Source organism: Emys orbicularis, chromosome 3, assembly GCF_028017835.1.
Source record: "Emys orbicularis isolate rEmyOrb1 chromosome 3, rEmyOrb1.hap1, whole genome shotgun sequence".
Taxonomy (NCBI): Eukaryota; Metazoa; Chordata; order Testudines; family Emydidae; genus Emys; species Emys orbicularis.
In genome coordinates this window covers 139,069,067-139,083,034 of record NC_088685.1, presented here as the reverse complement: position 1 = coordinate 139,083,034, position 13,968 = coordinate 139,069,067, and the positions used below count along the sequence as shown (strand labels likewise).

The following is a 13,968-nucleotide window of genomic DNA, read 5'->3' as shown; positions in this document are numbered from 1 at the left end:
CTCTTACATCAGTGGTCTCTTGTTCCCTGCAGGTTCCTAAGCCTGGGACCGCAGGAGAAACTGTCACCTGCCCTTTCCCAGTAAGCTCCCACCCCAAACCCAGACCCAGCAGGCCTGTTTCTGAGTCACCAGTTCCCCATCCTTTGCATTCATTCCCTTCATCTGGGGAGGTGACTAGGCCTGGGATGGGGGAGGCTGATCCCTAATCCTCAAAGTCAAACTCACCCTGTGACAGGATATAATTTGAAGGTCTGGTATACTGAAAGGTTGGGTATTATTTTAACATGGAAATGAAGAGGAGTAGAGTTAATAAATCATATTCTGTGCCAAATCCTACTTCCAGATATACTAGTGTAAATCCAGAGTAACTCCACTGAAATCAACTATTGCTATCTGTACTTGTTCTAGTAATTCTCAGTGGCTACACATATAAAATGGAAATAGATCTAAGGCTGGCATGAGAAATTGTGATTAAAGTTGATACCCACACTAAAATAATTCAGATTCACTCTTTTCTTATTTTCACAAAATATCACACACAAATTGTTGCAAGTTTCTGTGCACAACAGAGGTACACAAAAACAAATCAGAGAAAGACCCAACTGAACTCTATTCAAGTCAAGGAAGTTTCTGCAGATTTTTACCTGTGTAACTGATAAGGGAGTTTGGCTTCCTGTCCAAGTTCACAGGTCAGGATTAAAAAGCAATATTACCTCCCGTATCAGATTAGTAAATTGTTATCAGTAGCATACAGAAGTAATCAGACCTCATACATTTCAACCAGTTCCTCATGCTTAGAGCTCTGTTTTATTTTACTAAACATGTAGTAAAATGAACTTACATTATCAGTGAAAACAACTCCTAATTTCCACATCTGATACTTTACATCAATGGAATTTAGCCTGCAAAAAAAGTAGATGCATATAAAAGCTGAGTGAGAAATCACACAGCATCCATTCTACCATAAGTGCATTATCCTGTAGGTGTAATAAACTACAATTGTCCTGTTTCTCCTAAAGTTGAAAGGAATAGTAGAATTCATATAGAGAACATGCTGTTATTGTGGGATGTTCCTATCTTGAAACAGAAGCAGGAAAATGTTTAGATAAACAAATCTCATGTGTCTTTGTCCTACTGAAACCAGGGATGAGGGCTATTGAAAGAAAGGGTTATAAAGATACTAGAAATGAAGCTGGGAAGTTGGTGAGGGAGGGAGATGAGAGGGTTTAATCATGGAGGAGAGCAAATTTAGTATGTTTAACAGCAGCAGCAACAAAATGAATGTCAACTCTCTATGGATTAGATTGTGCCATTCTGGCATAGCCCTGCACTGGGGGCAGTGTGGAGCTCCATGCCTGCCAGAGAAGCATAACAGAAACTATCTCAGAGAGGCACAATGCCTCTGGGAGTTCCCCAGTACACAGGGGCATCACGCAAACTGTTACACACCACTTTAAGGGCTACAGCATGTAGCTTCTCTATCAGGCCAGCCAGTTCCACTGGTCAGCTCAGCTTCCCATTACTCTCCACTCTCTGGTCTCTTAAGGCAACTGAAGCTATGAGGGAAGGAATTAGGCAACAGTTCCTTCATTGATTTGAGTGCCAGGGTTGTCATTCTGTCGAATCATTAGAAGAGCATAGAAAATTCTTTACTTCCTTCTTTACCACTACACACCCATTAAAGGCTAAGTCAGAATCTAGTCTATACTTGTATGTTGCATCCCATTCCCCCCACTCATTGTCTGTCTTTGTCTATTTTAGTCTTAACACTCCATAAAACAGGGACTAGGTCTTCTGTGTTTGGAGAGCTCCCAGCACACCTTGGGTTCTATTGCAATCTAAATAGTAATGATTGTGTTAAAACAGACACACACACACGAGAGATTTAAAATTAGGGATATTCATAGATAAAAATGAAATATTCTTTCAGAAATCTACACCTGTTAGTATTTTAGTAGAATTATTTCCAAGGAATTTTCAATTACAATTAGCATTCTATTACCAGTAAAAATTATTGTATACACACACTGCAGTATTTACTCATTTGCTGTATTGCTACCAGTTGCTGGCCGTCTTCATAAGAATGGCCATACTGGGTCCATCTAGCCCAGTATCCTGCCAGGTGCTTCAGAGGGAATGAACAGCAGAGGTAATCATCAAGTGATCCATCCCCTCTCATGCTGTCCTTCTACCATTCAACCCCTTCAGTGGCCCAGCATCACTTACCCGTGACCACTATGCTTTCTCTTTCTCTCCTTCTTCCCCCCAGACTGATTCTTACTTCTTACTCCAACAATCTCTTCCTCTCAACCCTGATGCTTCTTCACCCCAAAAGACCCCAAAACTACATTTTTCATAATACAAATAAACCATTTTTTGTAAATAGGAGAGACAAGGAACTATCACTAGTCATCACCATGGCTGCTTGCTTGGACATTAAGCCCTGTTACATGTTGAGACACTTTTTGGTTCTTTATCTTTATGGAGTGGAAACTATTTGAGCTGTCGGTGAAGTGTTTAGCAGAAATAGACCCTATTCTGATTGGGGACTTTGTGAACAATTATAATGTAGATAATTATATTAAAATATTATCCACCTTCCCCATGCAATTGTGAGCAAATTAAATGCTCCTTCAAATAAAGAGCAAATAACAATGATTAGTGTTAGGTATAGTGTAGACAGGTGTAGTGCCCTTGTCATCTCAAATTGTGCAGTAGTTCTCTGATGGCTGCTTATGAGAGTTTACCTAAGGCCACTAACATAATGTAATCTATTCGGGGCTTAAACCCAGGTCTCCCAAGGTTAGAGTAGGTTTTGTTAGATTCTCAATTTCATGGACAGAACAATTCACCAAAAATAAAAAAATCTCTCTGCTTTGTTTAAATGTTTACCATTCAGAGAAGATTTTGCCATCAAATCAGTTGAACTTCCATTAGAAGTATTATTATTTATATAGCACCATAAGTCTACAAGGAGATTTACAGGTCAATAAAAAGGCAGAAGACAGTTCTATCTTACGTACACTGGTATAAATCAGTAGTTATTCCACAGAAGTCAATGAAGTAACAAGGATATGAAACCTGTGTTAAGTGTGATCAGAATTAGGACAACAGTCTCTGTCCAAAGGAACTTACAACGTATTTTAATTGTGATTACGTTGATTTTACTTATAAAAATGCCAGTTACTTAACACACAGGAATTGTAAAGTTGGTGGTTGTCTGGATTAGTGGAAAATTTGTCCTTTGCACTCATTCTCACACTACTATTATAATACATATTTTTCACTATATAAATTTCACTCTACCACAGAAATGGTTTAGATGATACAGTAAATCATATACTGTATTAACACTCATTTAGTATCTTGCCACACGCAAACATCCATTGATTTCCATAGGACTGCTCACTGTGAGAAGTGGCACCATTGGGTTTTTAATAAACAATCTGTGATGACAGAAATAGAAATAGTTTTAACACAGAGAGAAGCATGGCCTAGTAGGCCACACAAGGGGACTAAGAGTATTTGAGTCCTAACCTCAGTTTTACTACTGATTTGGTGTGTGGTCTTAAGCAAGTTCATTGACCTCTCTGTGGTACAGTTTCCCCACTTGCATACTACATATCCAGTTCACAGTACTCGAAATCATGTGAAAATTAATGTTTTTAAGCAAAATACAAATGTTATTAATGTTTTTTAAAGACTGTGTTATTACTTATCTTCATACCCATAGCAATTTGTTTTCCATATCATCTCTTTACCCTATTTATTTCAAGTTTGCACATTGCTTGATACAGTTGAGAAAATTAATAGAATGTTATCATATAAAATTTACACAGGGCATGCTATTGCAGATGCAAATCAAACTTGTATGGTTATTAGTTCCCCTTGGAATATTATTGGCTAAGTTCACATTGTGTTCAATAGCCTTCTTGGCTAGAAAAGTTTTGTATAATGTAACTTTTTCTCCCCAGGACAAGCAAATTATGGTGTCTTTGTATCTGACCACCTCCAAACTGCTTAATGAGATCTCAAGTGTCTGTCATACTTGAATGCACATTTGTTGTCTGAAACATTCAAAAAGAATAAGCAATTGTTGCACTCCTATGGGTTTGAGAGCATCCTTGAACAGTACTTCTGACACTGGCCTAGAAGCAGACAGCTTTAGACGACTCTACCTGGAGGGAAAAAATAGATTCCTCTGTGGACTAGTTATTTTGGGTCTTGAGTCCTCCAATTCAGATGACTGCCTGAGAGTACTCTGCGCCTTATTACAGTGAGGCAACAATGGAAGGGTATTAGTCTAGATTCTGCTGCCATTTACCCTGGTGAAATTCTGAGCAACTCCGTTAAATCTGTGCCATTGTTTTGAACATATCCTTCAAAACTACAAGACTTGACCCCTGCAGAGGAGAAGAGCTGGGCCCTATCTTGACTGATCAAAATAACATATTGCAGTTTGTCTGTTGGGATGTGATCTGTTTTCCTTTCACAGTTGAAATATAAAATCTAAGAGCCAATATTATGGTTCAAAGCTGTTCAACTGATATACAGCCTGGTCTCTTGTAGTTTCCAGACCATAAACTGCAAGGTGACACTCCAATCCTAAACTGGATGAAGAAATGGGAACAGTAGAACCAAAAGGTACCACCACCATCTGAGGACAATGTATTTACGAATAACTCTCTTCACTGAGTGAAGATGATACAACAATATACCATGTAGGTATACCTGTAGGACCTGCATTCTTAGCTTCACAAAAGGGGTGACAATGATACAGGAAGGCCATCAGAACACATACTGTTATTTAAGATCTGACTATTCCTACTAGTTGACCTATTGACTTGACAATGGCTTTTCTTAAGCTCTCAAGTTATCTTGCTGAAGGAAAGCAGAATTCACTTTAGAGTCTATAATTGCTCCCAGAAAAGTTAACACTTATGTTGTTTATCCTGATATCTAATTTCCTGAATAGAGACCAAGTATGTGAAGGACATGGATTATTCTTTGAGGCAAACAAGCTCTGATGATACAGATGTCAAAATAACGGCGAACCAGGAGCTCGCTATGATAAACTGTTTTCAATTCCAGACACTTTGGGTTGGATTTTAACCTTACAATCCAGCTCAATTAAGGAGCAGCATGTAGTTGAGCAGAAGCAGGGCACAAACCAGACTGACATTCAAATTCCTAATCATTCCCTGCTTTTCTCTTGCTTGGGGCAGGAGGTGGCATGGGGTGGAGTAAGCTGTGCCATTCCACTTTCCACTCCATTCCACTCTGCATCAGTTCAGCTGTACATAGCCCCGCCCACTCCCTGTCAAACTCTGCAGGAGTGGAAGTAGCAGCCTAATGGCAAGGTGGGTAGCCTGAACAAGGGAGTAAGCAGCTCCTTACATCCCCCTTACTTTTCTGCATGGGCATGCACCCACAGAGGGCATGCACCTCACTCCTGAGGCCAAGGTAAAACTTGAGGCTCTGCAGATAAGGAACACTTAACTAAAAGGGGCTGTTGTCCAGTTAGAACATAGGATACCTATTGTGTGAATCCTAAAGGTTGGGAGCACTGAACCAGTCCTAAAGGAGGGGATTATGCAGACCCTAGAAGCAACATTCAGAACTGGATGCTTCTGATAACTTAGTGAGTACACCTCTCAAAATGCCCCTCATTTTAGTCCCAAAGTTACCTACATTTCAGAAAAATTTGGTGTCCTCTCACTTTTCACGTTGACATTTTTTTTTACATCAGAAGTAAAGAATCAAGAAAAAGAGGTTACAAAAGCATTATTTACACTACATGAATGAATCCTACAGCATTTTAGTTTACTGAGTGAATAATTTGGTTTCCCTCATTTTGGGTCTTTTTTACAAACTGCACCCCACATTTGGGCCTTGGCAGGTCAAGAGGCATTCTCTTTAATCCTGGAGGATCTGGTATTTTAAGACGACCCAGTTTTGGAGGATAAGGAAAGTAATGGCAGTAAAAACTTCAATTGCTTCAAGTCTTGTGTCCCTCTACTCTTCCTGCCTTGGATGTATCATTGGATTAACAGATAACTAGAGACTTTTCATGAGGAGAAGACAACTCAGTCACTTTCTTGAGGTGTATGGGAGACAGACAAAGTGGAGACCAAGTAAGATCTTTCTGTCCGCTACTGACTTGGAAAGTCATTAGAGCTTTTTGGGTTCTGGATTAGGGTGGTTACTCTTTTTGGTTTGTATTAGGGGTGACCTATTTGTGCTTAATGGTTGTATGTATATTTGAGAACACATTTGGTTGCTCACAGTCTTTTCATTCCTGTACTTCTACACTTTTGATGTGGTAACAATTAAAACACCTTACATTTTATAAAACAGATTAAGAGCTAATTCTTCTCCACAACTTTGTTTTTCTAAGAATCATTGTCACCACATTATCTAATAATTTCCTTAGTTAGAGAGTGAAATGGCATTATGTAATGATGGAAAAAATAGTTCTAAAATCCCCTCAAACGCAGAAAAGTAAAAACTAGGACTGGTTGTGATGGTAATTTTTAAAATTTTCAGAATGCTTAGATTGGTGGCTAGTATGCAAATACCACGTGAACAATTAACTGCTTCAAAATAGTTGCAGGATTTCTAAGACACAATGTATAACTGAACAAATGCACAAATCTACAACTCCATTAAGAAAACAGTTAAGTCTGGCGCTTTCACCTTAGTTTCAAGTGAACATTTGCCTAAACACTATGGAACACAAAAACACTATGGCATCAAGAGAGCCAAGTCTGCAATTGCGGGGATGTCACAGGTCATAGTACTGATGAACTGGCAGAGTAGTGCCCTAGCAGTTGTACAGAACCTGCCTGCACTATGTTTGGCAACCGCCTGTGCTATTAGTCCACCACCTTCAAAAGCACCAATATAGTCACAGTTTCTTTAAAGGTCCACTTCATTCAGCTACTACAAGCAAAAGGTTTTTCTTTTCCAAATACTACATTTGTTTTCCTCCTCAGGAAGTCTACTGATGCTGTAATGTTAACTGGAATTAGAACTCTGAACTTTTCTGCCTGAACCATCTTAATGTGCATTTATAAAAACTGTTCAAAGCACCTACAGGGAAGCACCAATTGCAGATTTATAAAAACAAGTTAGATCGGGGTGCCGGATCCTTCATAAAAGTGGAGGGCCCAAGAGGCCCCGCCGCTTCTGTGGCCCCACCTATACCCCATGGCTCTACCCGCTGATCAGTCCAGAAGCCGGGTAAGGTAAGAGCCACCCAGGGGGCCGGGGCTACTGTGGGGAGCCCTGGACCCTCCACACGACCTGGGCAGGGAGCCCAAGAGCAGCCCCCGGCCATGTTCCCCCCCGCCCCGGGATGCACCACTCAGGGCAGGTGGAGGGTCCGGGACTCCCCACAGTGTCCCAGGCCCCCTGGGCTGCTCTTACCTTGGCCGGGCTGCTGCTCTGAGGCCCCACCCTCTGGCCAGGCCAGAAGCTGGAGCCTGGCCGGGGTAACGGCTACCCGGGCCACTGTGGGGAGCCCCAGACCCTTCACCTGCCTTGGCTGGGGGGCCCGAGAGCAGCTCCCAGGCCATTTCTCCACCACCCGGGGCACTTACCTTACAGCCTGCCTGGGGGGCAAGGCCACAGGTGAAAGAGGAGGGGCAGGGGGCCAGGGCCTGTTCCTCCTCTGCCCCCACCTTCCAGCACCACTGGGTTAGACAAACACCTGTCAGGGATGGTCTAGATAATATTAGTCCTGCCTCACTGGAAAGGGACTGGACTAGATGACTTATCGAGGTCCCTTCCAATCTTATATTTCTCTGATTATATAAGTGGTAACAAGATACAGCAAGATACAGCCCCAAATCCACATTGATAGCCTTTGCTCTGCTAGGGCCATGAACAGTCTAGGTGTTTCCTAAAGGGTTTTGTTCTCTGAAGGCAGAACAGCAATCCTCAACATACATCCAGAGAATGGAATCTCTGGTCCTTATTGATAATATGAGGTTCAGGAAAAAATGCAGGTACGTGTACAGTCTGATTTATGTGGAAGTCAGAGACTACTCTGGGGATGAACTTAGGTTATAGTCACAATGAAACTATCCTGATGGAATACAGTTGTGGGTCAGCCATAAGGGCCACCAGCTCACCTTACCCTTCTCGCCAATGTGATGGCTACTAAGAAGGTGACTTTGATAGACAAATGGTAAAGTGAGCATGTTACTAGTGGTATCATCAAACAACTACAACCTATATTTGATGGCAACCCCATCCTGAAAGAAATTATTCCTAACCCCTCCCGCCCTCCCCCCATTTCTGGCCTTCAAACAACCCCCCACCCTCTCCAAGTTCATCATCAGAAGCAAGATCCCCACAGACCAGGACAACAATCTGTAACCTCACTAATCCCCTCTTTGTCCTATGACTGCAGAGGTGTTAACAGGCCTCTCTACCTTCAATGGTCCCTTACAATATGCGCTAACTACTTCTGCTAAACAATCTGTTCCACCTTGCATTTTGCTGATATGCTGGGAGTTCCTTTCCCAGACCTGAAGAAGAGCTCTGTGTGGCTCAAAAGCTTGTCTCTCTCATCAACAGAAGTTGGTCCAATAAAAGATATTACCTTACCCACCTTGTCTCTTTAATATCCTGGGACTGACGCAGCTACAACTACACTGCATAAAGCCAATTAAGCAAAGTTTCCAAGACTACACATCTAATTTTCTAGATTATACAGCATTCATGGCATTGTCTATTAACAACATGTAATTTCTTTTCACTTGTTTTTAAAATTGGAATGTATGATGTACCACACTGTCCATTTTTTCTGGCTGATTAGTATTGGATGAACCATCAAATGAAGATAATAAAATTTCCAGCAATGCTATCATTACGCCTTATTAAAACAATGGCAATATTATGCATTCAAACACTAATATAACAAAATAAATCCACAGCCATAAAATAATTTGCTGTTCTATGACTTCTCTGTCTACTGTACCTCTCTAACTTCTGTTTGTCCACGACATTCACTAAATCATAAAATCAAGAACATTTATCATGTACAGAATAAGCACAGCAAGGCGCAGACTTTTGTTTCCTCACGGGGCTGCTCCACCCCTGCTCCGCCTGAGGCCTCGCCTCCAAGGGCCCTGCCCTCACTCCGCCCCCCACTCCGCTCCCACCCCTCGAGGCCCCCACTAACCTGCCGTTCTCCCTGAGCTGCCAAACAGCTGATCGGGGGTGCCGCTAACCAGCTGTAGCTGGTGGATGCTGAGCACCCGCTATTTTTTCCCCTGGGTGCTCCAGCCCTATAGCACCCATGGAATCAGCGCCTCTGAAGCACAGCCACAACATTCAAAGCTAGATAACAAATTTCAAATGCTTGATTTTAATTTATACACAAAACCAGAAGGAAGTACTTACACCGCAGATAAGGAGCTATCTTTCTTTGGTTTCTTTTTTTCTCGGGCATCGCTAAAATCCAGAGCAGCCTTGTCCATTCCTAGTAACTCACTGATTCTGTCCCGGCCATAGAACTCCCCGTATTTATCCATAACCTAAAGATTAGAGGAATGTTTAACACAATCAGTTGGGTGGGAGAATGGTAATGTTTTCATTACTCTGATTATTCTTTTACATCTGATTAAATAAGATATAATTGTTTCCATCTTAAAATAAGTTACTCGAAATATGCTTAATATATCTGGTTAAAAAAACCTCGTTAACAGGACTAACAGTTGAAAGTGAGTTTCAGTGAATTCCAGCTAACAAACACCCAAAAATATTATATCTATGCTTACATATATTCTGCCCCTTTCACAAAATATCTGCAAACATTAAAATAGCTGGACATGAACAATTACAGGATGTAACCAGTCCCCTATCACTTCCGAATACTGCATTACTCACTCTTATCCCACAAGATTTACTTATTTTTAACCTTTGCAAAAATATACCCAAAGGAAAACATTACAGATTACAGGCACATAACTGAATAAGAAATAGTATAGTATAGTTGCCTAATAATTTGTGGTTTAGACCTGGGTGGATATTTTTTGTACATTTTGAGGCTTTTTTTTTTTTTTTTTTTTTTTGGGTATATGCATAAAAACAGCTCTGCATTATTGTGACTCAGACAGTACCCTGGGGAGCAGAAAAAGTGTGTAAAACAAAGAACCCTTCCTTAAAACACTGCATTTTGCCTCTAAAACACTCACGTCTGTTCAGAGTATTTCTCTACCCCAGCATACTAAACCAGGCATTCTACAGTCTGATTGAAAACATAATCCTTTCTTTTTCCCCTCAGCTTTCCATTGGCTACTTTTTAATAAATTTTCATTTATGAGCCCCTGATCAGCCTTCCTAGACAACTTTAGTGCAGACTTTCGCTATCTATCTATCTCCCAACAACCCCTTCAAATATACAAATGGCATCTTCCTCAGCAAGGCTAACAAAACATAATTTTTTAGCCAAGGTAATAATTATTACAAGCCAAAAAAGTGAGAAATATTTTAAAAGTCAATTTCTGATAAATTTTCAATAAAAAACATTACTTCTCTGAAATCAGTGGAGTCACACTGGTATGAAGCCTGTGTGACAGACAGAAAACTGACCCAACAACTTTAAAACTCTTTTTTTGATCTTTATCAAACTCCTTAGAAAGATTTTTTTCCTGTGATGATATTGTGATCTATAAAATTGTCAGGAAGATCAGGTTTTATTGGTGGAAACTGGAGAAGCGGTTGACAGTAATATTTATAAGAAACTAGCATCAATGTTCATATTTAAGCAGCTATCACAACTCCTTAATGTTATCTATCTGTTGATGGATAATCTTCTATAAATAAGTAGATATGTACGTACACACACACAAAAAACATATGGTTGCGTGTATGTAATATACACACACATACAAAATTTCACATGCATCTTACATTTCTGATTTTTATTTAAAAAGGCAAATAGACTTATAAACTTATAGACTTTAAGGTCATAAGGGACCATCATGATCTCTAAATTATGTGGAACAAGTTTTCAAAATTAATTGCCCAACTTGTATGCAAAAAATGTGTAACTACATGCACAAAGTGGGTGAGGAATTTAAAATAGTGTAGAATGGTAGACACGGTAATCTACAGTATATAAGCATATATATATATTTTAGAGAAATGTACCATCTTCTATTAAACCAAAAATCAGCACAAAATTCCAATAAACTTAAAAAAACCTGAAAAATAATCAAGCCTATTGAAAAACAATATAAAGCATTACCTTTCTTTTAACAAACTTATCCCAATAGTTGTTAGGAAATGATCTGAAAAATATAGATGAGAAAAGATACTTTGAGGATTATTGTTGTACCGAGTAGTATAAAAAAAAATAACAAGAACGAGAAAATGCACATACATTGGTCTGGTCTTGCAGTCCATAGACAGACAATTCCTGTTGAAGGCAGTGAAGTTCTCCTATGTATGGGCTCCAGAAACATTGTTGGAAAGTGATGTAGAATTCCTATATCTGCAGGGTTAACTAAATCAAATACAGAGCGTACCTAGCTGGAAATTAAAATGTTGCCATAAAAATGATGGTGGTATTCGCCCTGTATAATGTGCAGAGTTTATAAGGCTTGATCTTCCTCCATCAACATCCACATTAAGCCATTAGAGAACACTGTGATATGCTATGGGCTCACTTATCATCATTATTATTTTTATCTATTATTTGTACTACCATAGCACCCCAGACACTGTACAAACACTGAACAAAAAGACAGCTTTGCAGATGTTTATGGGGGCAGGAGGAGCTTCTCCTAAGAATGACGGGCAGCATGGGAGAAAGGACAAAGGTGCTTGTTTCAAAATTTAACAAGTGGGAATTAGAGGCATGATTAGAGTGGGACCTGACATTTCAGTATTGAATGACAGATAACAGGAATGTAAGGGATTGATGGTAAAGAGTCTTAAAAGTGAGGACCAGGAGCTTCTCTTTGATGTGATAGAGAAGGGGGAGAGCCAGTAGAGGGATTCAAAGAGAAGGGTGACATGGCCAATGCAATAGCACAAGAGAATGATCCTTGCCAAATCATTCTGAATGGATATAAACGGGGAAAGATTACATTTGTCAAGTCCAGAGAAAAGGCTGTTGCAATTACTGAGATGTGAGATGAGAGCTTGGACAAGAGTTTCAGTTCTGTAAATGGATAAGAAAAGCCATATCTTACATATGTTATGCAGAAAGAATCAACAAGGTGTAGACATCCTGGATGTGAGGACCTACAGAGAGGTCCAAATCAAAGATTAAGCCCGGGTTATGGGCTGGGGTGACAGACAAGGTGACAGGTGGTGTTGTCCATGGCTAGACATCCACTAAGATATCTTGAAAGAAACAGGTGCAGAGAGAGCAGTGGAGGAGGGGAGGGTCTGAGGAGACACAGGTAGCAAAAAGGTGGCTGGGATTGTGGACATGTAATTCAATTAATTTGGAGAAGTAGAGTTGTTTAGCTAGGAAGATGGCAGCACTGAGAGGAGGGAATGAATTTGTAGTGGAGGAAGTAACTATGGTCACAAGATTCTGGTAGTGATGCTCTGTGGGAACAGGAGTGAAAGACATCCTTCATATGTAAATGAAACACAGCTATACTAAATGCATCTGCCTCATCTGGAACAGAAATTTTTGTCACCACAAATGTCATGGATCACTTCTAATTCGGGATACAAGTCAGAAGAGGAATGCACTTTGTAAATCTAGCAGAAATCATAACTGTCCCCTCAATCTAGGGCCTCAGCACATCACCTTGTCAACCAGTGGGCAATCTTTGATTAATATTCAATTCAGTTCTAGGTCTATCTATGTATACATGCATTTACAGGGTCAACCACTGTAGTATCTAGGTGACAAATACAAGAATTTAAGCTTCAGCATTCACTGTGCAGGACTGCATGCTCACCTAACCTGCTGATGGTGTTGTATGCCATGTGATGTCTTTTCTTTTGGGTGGAACTCTATTGGGAGTGGAGAGTACTTTGGTTCATGATAGAGTTAGGTTAAGTGATGAGACTGCACTGCTCTGAAGGAGGAAAGGTCAACCTGATGTAGGAAGTTCCACAGTTAGACTTTTTCTCTGAAAATGACTTGTCTCTAGATCATATTAGCCTTGTTTTGGATATCAGTGTACCTGTTGATCACAATGTTTGCTGAATGGGAGAGGGAGAGGTGATCCATTAGGCAGTTGATCTCTCCCCCACAAGAGACTTTAAAGATGAGAACTAAGAAAAGCAACTACAAGAAAATAAAACAATATATAACAAATGGGAAAAAGGGTAAATTGATAGCAATGAATATAAATTAGAAGCTAGCAATTGTAGAAAATTGATAAGGGAAGGAAAAAGACACAAAGAGAAATCAATTGACCATCAGGTGCTGGGAATAGGTGATGGGGGATGGATCACTTGATGTTTACCTGTTCTGTTCATTTCCTCTGGGGCACCTGGCATTGGCCACTGTTGGAAGACACTGGGCTAGATGATACTGGGCTAGATGGACCTTTGGTCTGACCCAGTATGGCTGTTCTTATGTTCAGAGCAAGAAAAATAAGAAGTTTAAGTATATTAAGAACAAAAATGAGCCTAACAATGATATTGATCCATTGCTCTATGGAAATGATTGAATTGTCAATAATATTATTTAAAAAGTCAGAAGTATTGAATACATATTTCTGATCTGTGTTTGGGAAAAAGCCAGATTATGTATTCAGACCATAAGAAGATGATGACATACTTTCCATTCCATTGGTAACACAGGAGGATATTAAACAGCAACTACTAATGTTAGACGTTTTTAAGTCAGCAGAACCAGATAGCTTGCATCCAATAGCTTTAGAAGAACTGGCGAAAGAGCTCTCTGGACTGCTAATGGTTATTTTCAATTAGTCTTTGTACACTGAGGAAGTTCCAAAGGATTGTAGGAAAGCTAATGTTGTG

At 40.1% G+C, this 13,968-nt stretch overlaps 1 protein-coding gene across 1 annotated transcript in view; it reads right to left on the bottom strand.

Annotated features, from left to right (window-relative positions):
* RYR2 (ryanodine receptor 2) overlaps positions 1-13,968 on the bottom strand; it is a 527,178-nt gene that overhangs the window by 24,912 nt on the left and 488,298 nt on the right. Inside the window, exons 98-100 of the mRNA XM_065401458.1 lie at positions 11,261-11,303; positions 9,412-9,545; positions 842-902 (exon numbers count right to left, since the gene is read on the bottom strand). Of these exons, the coding sequence (XP_065257530.1) occupies positions 842-902; positions 9,412-9,545; positions 11,261-11,303 (238 nt within the window). The remainder of the gene's footprint in view (positions 1-841; positions 903-9,411; positions 9,546-11,260; positions 11,304-13,968) is intronic.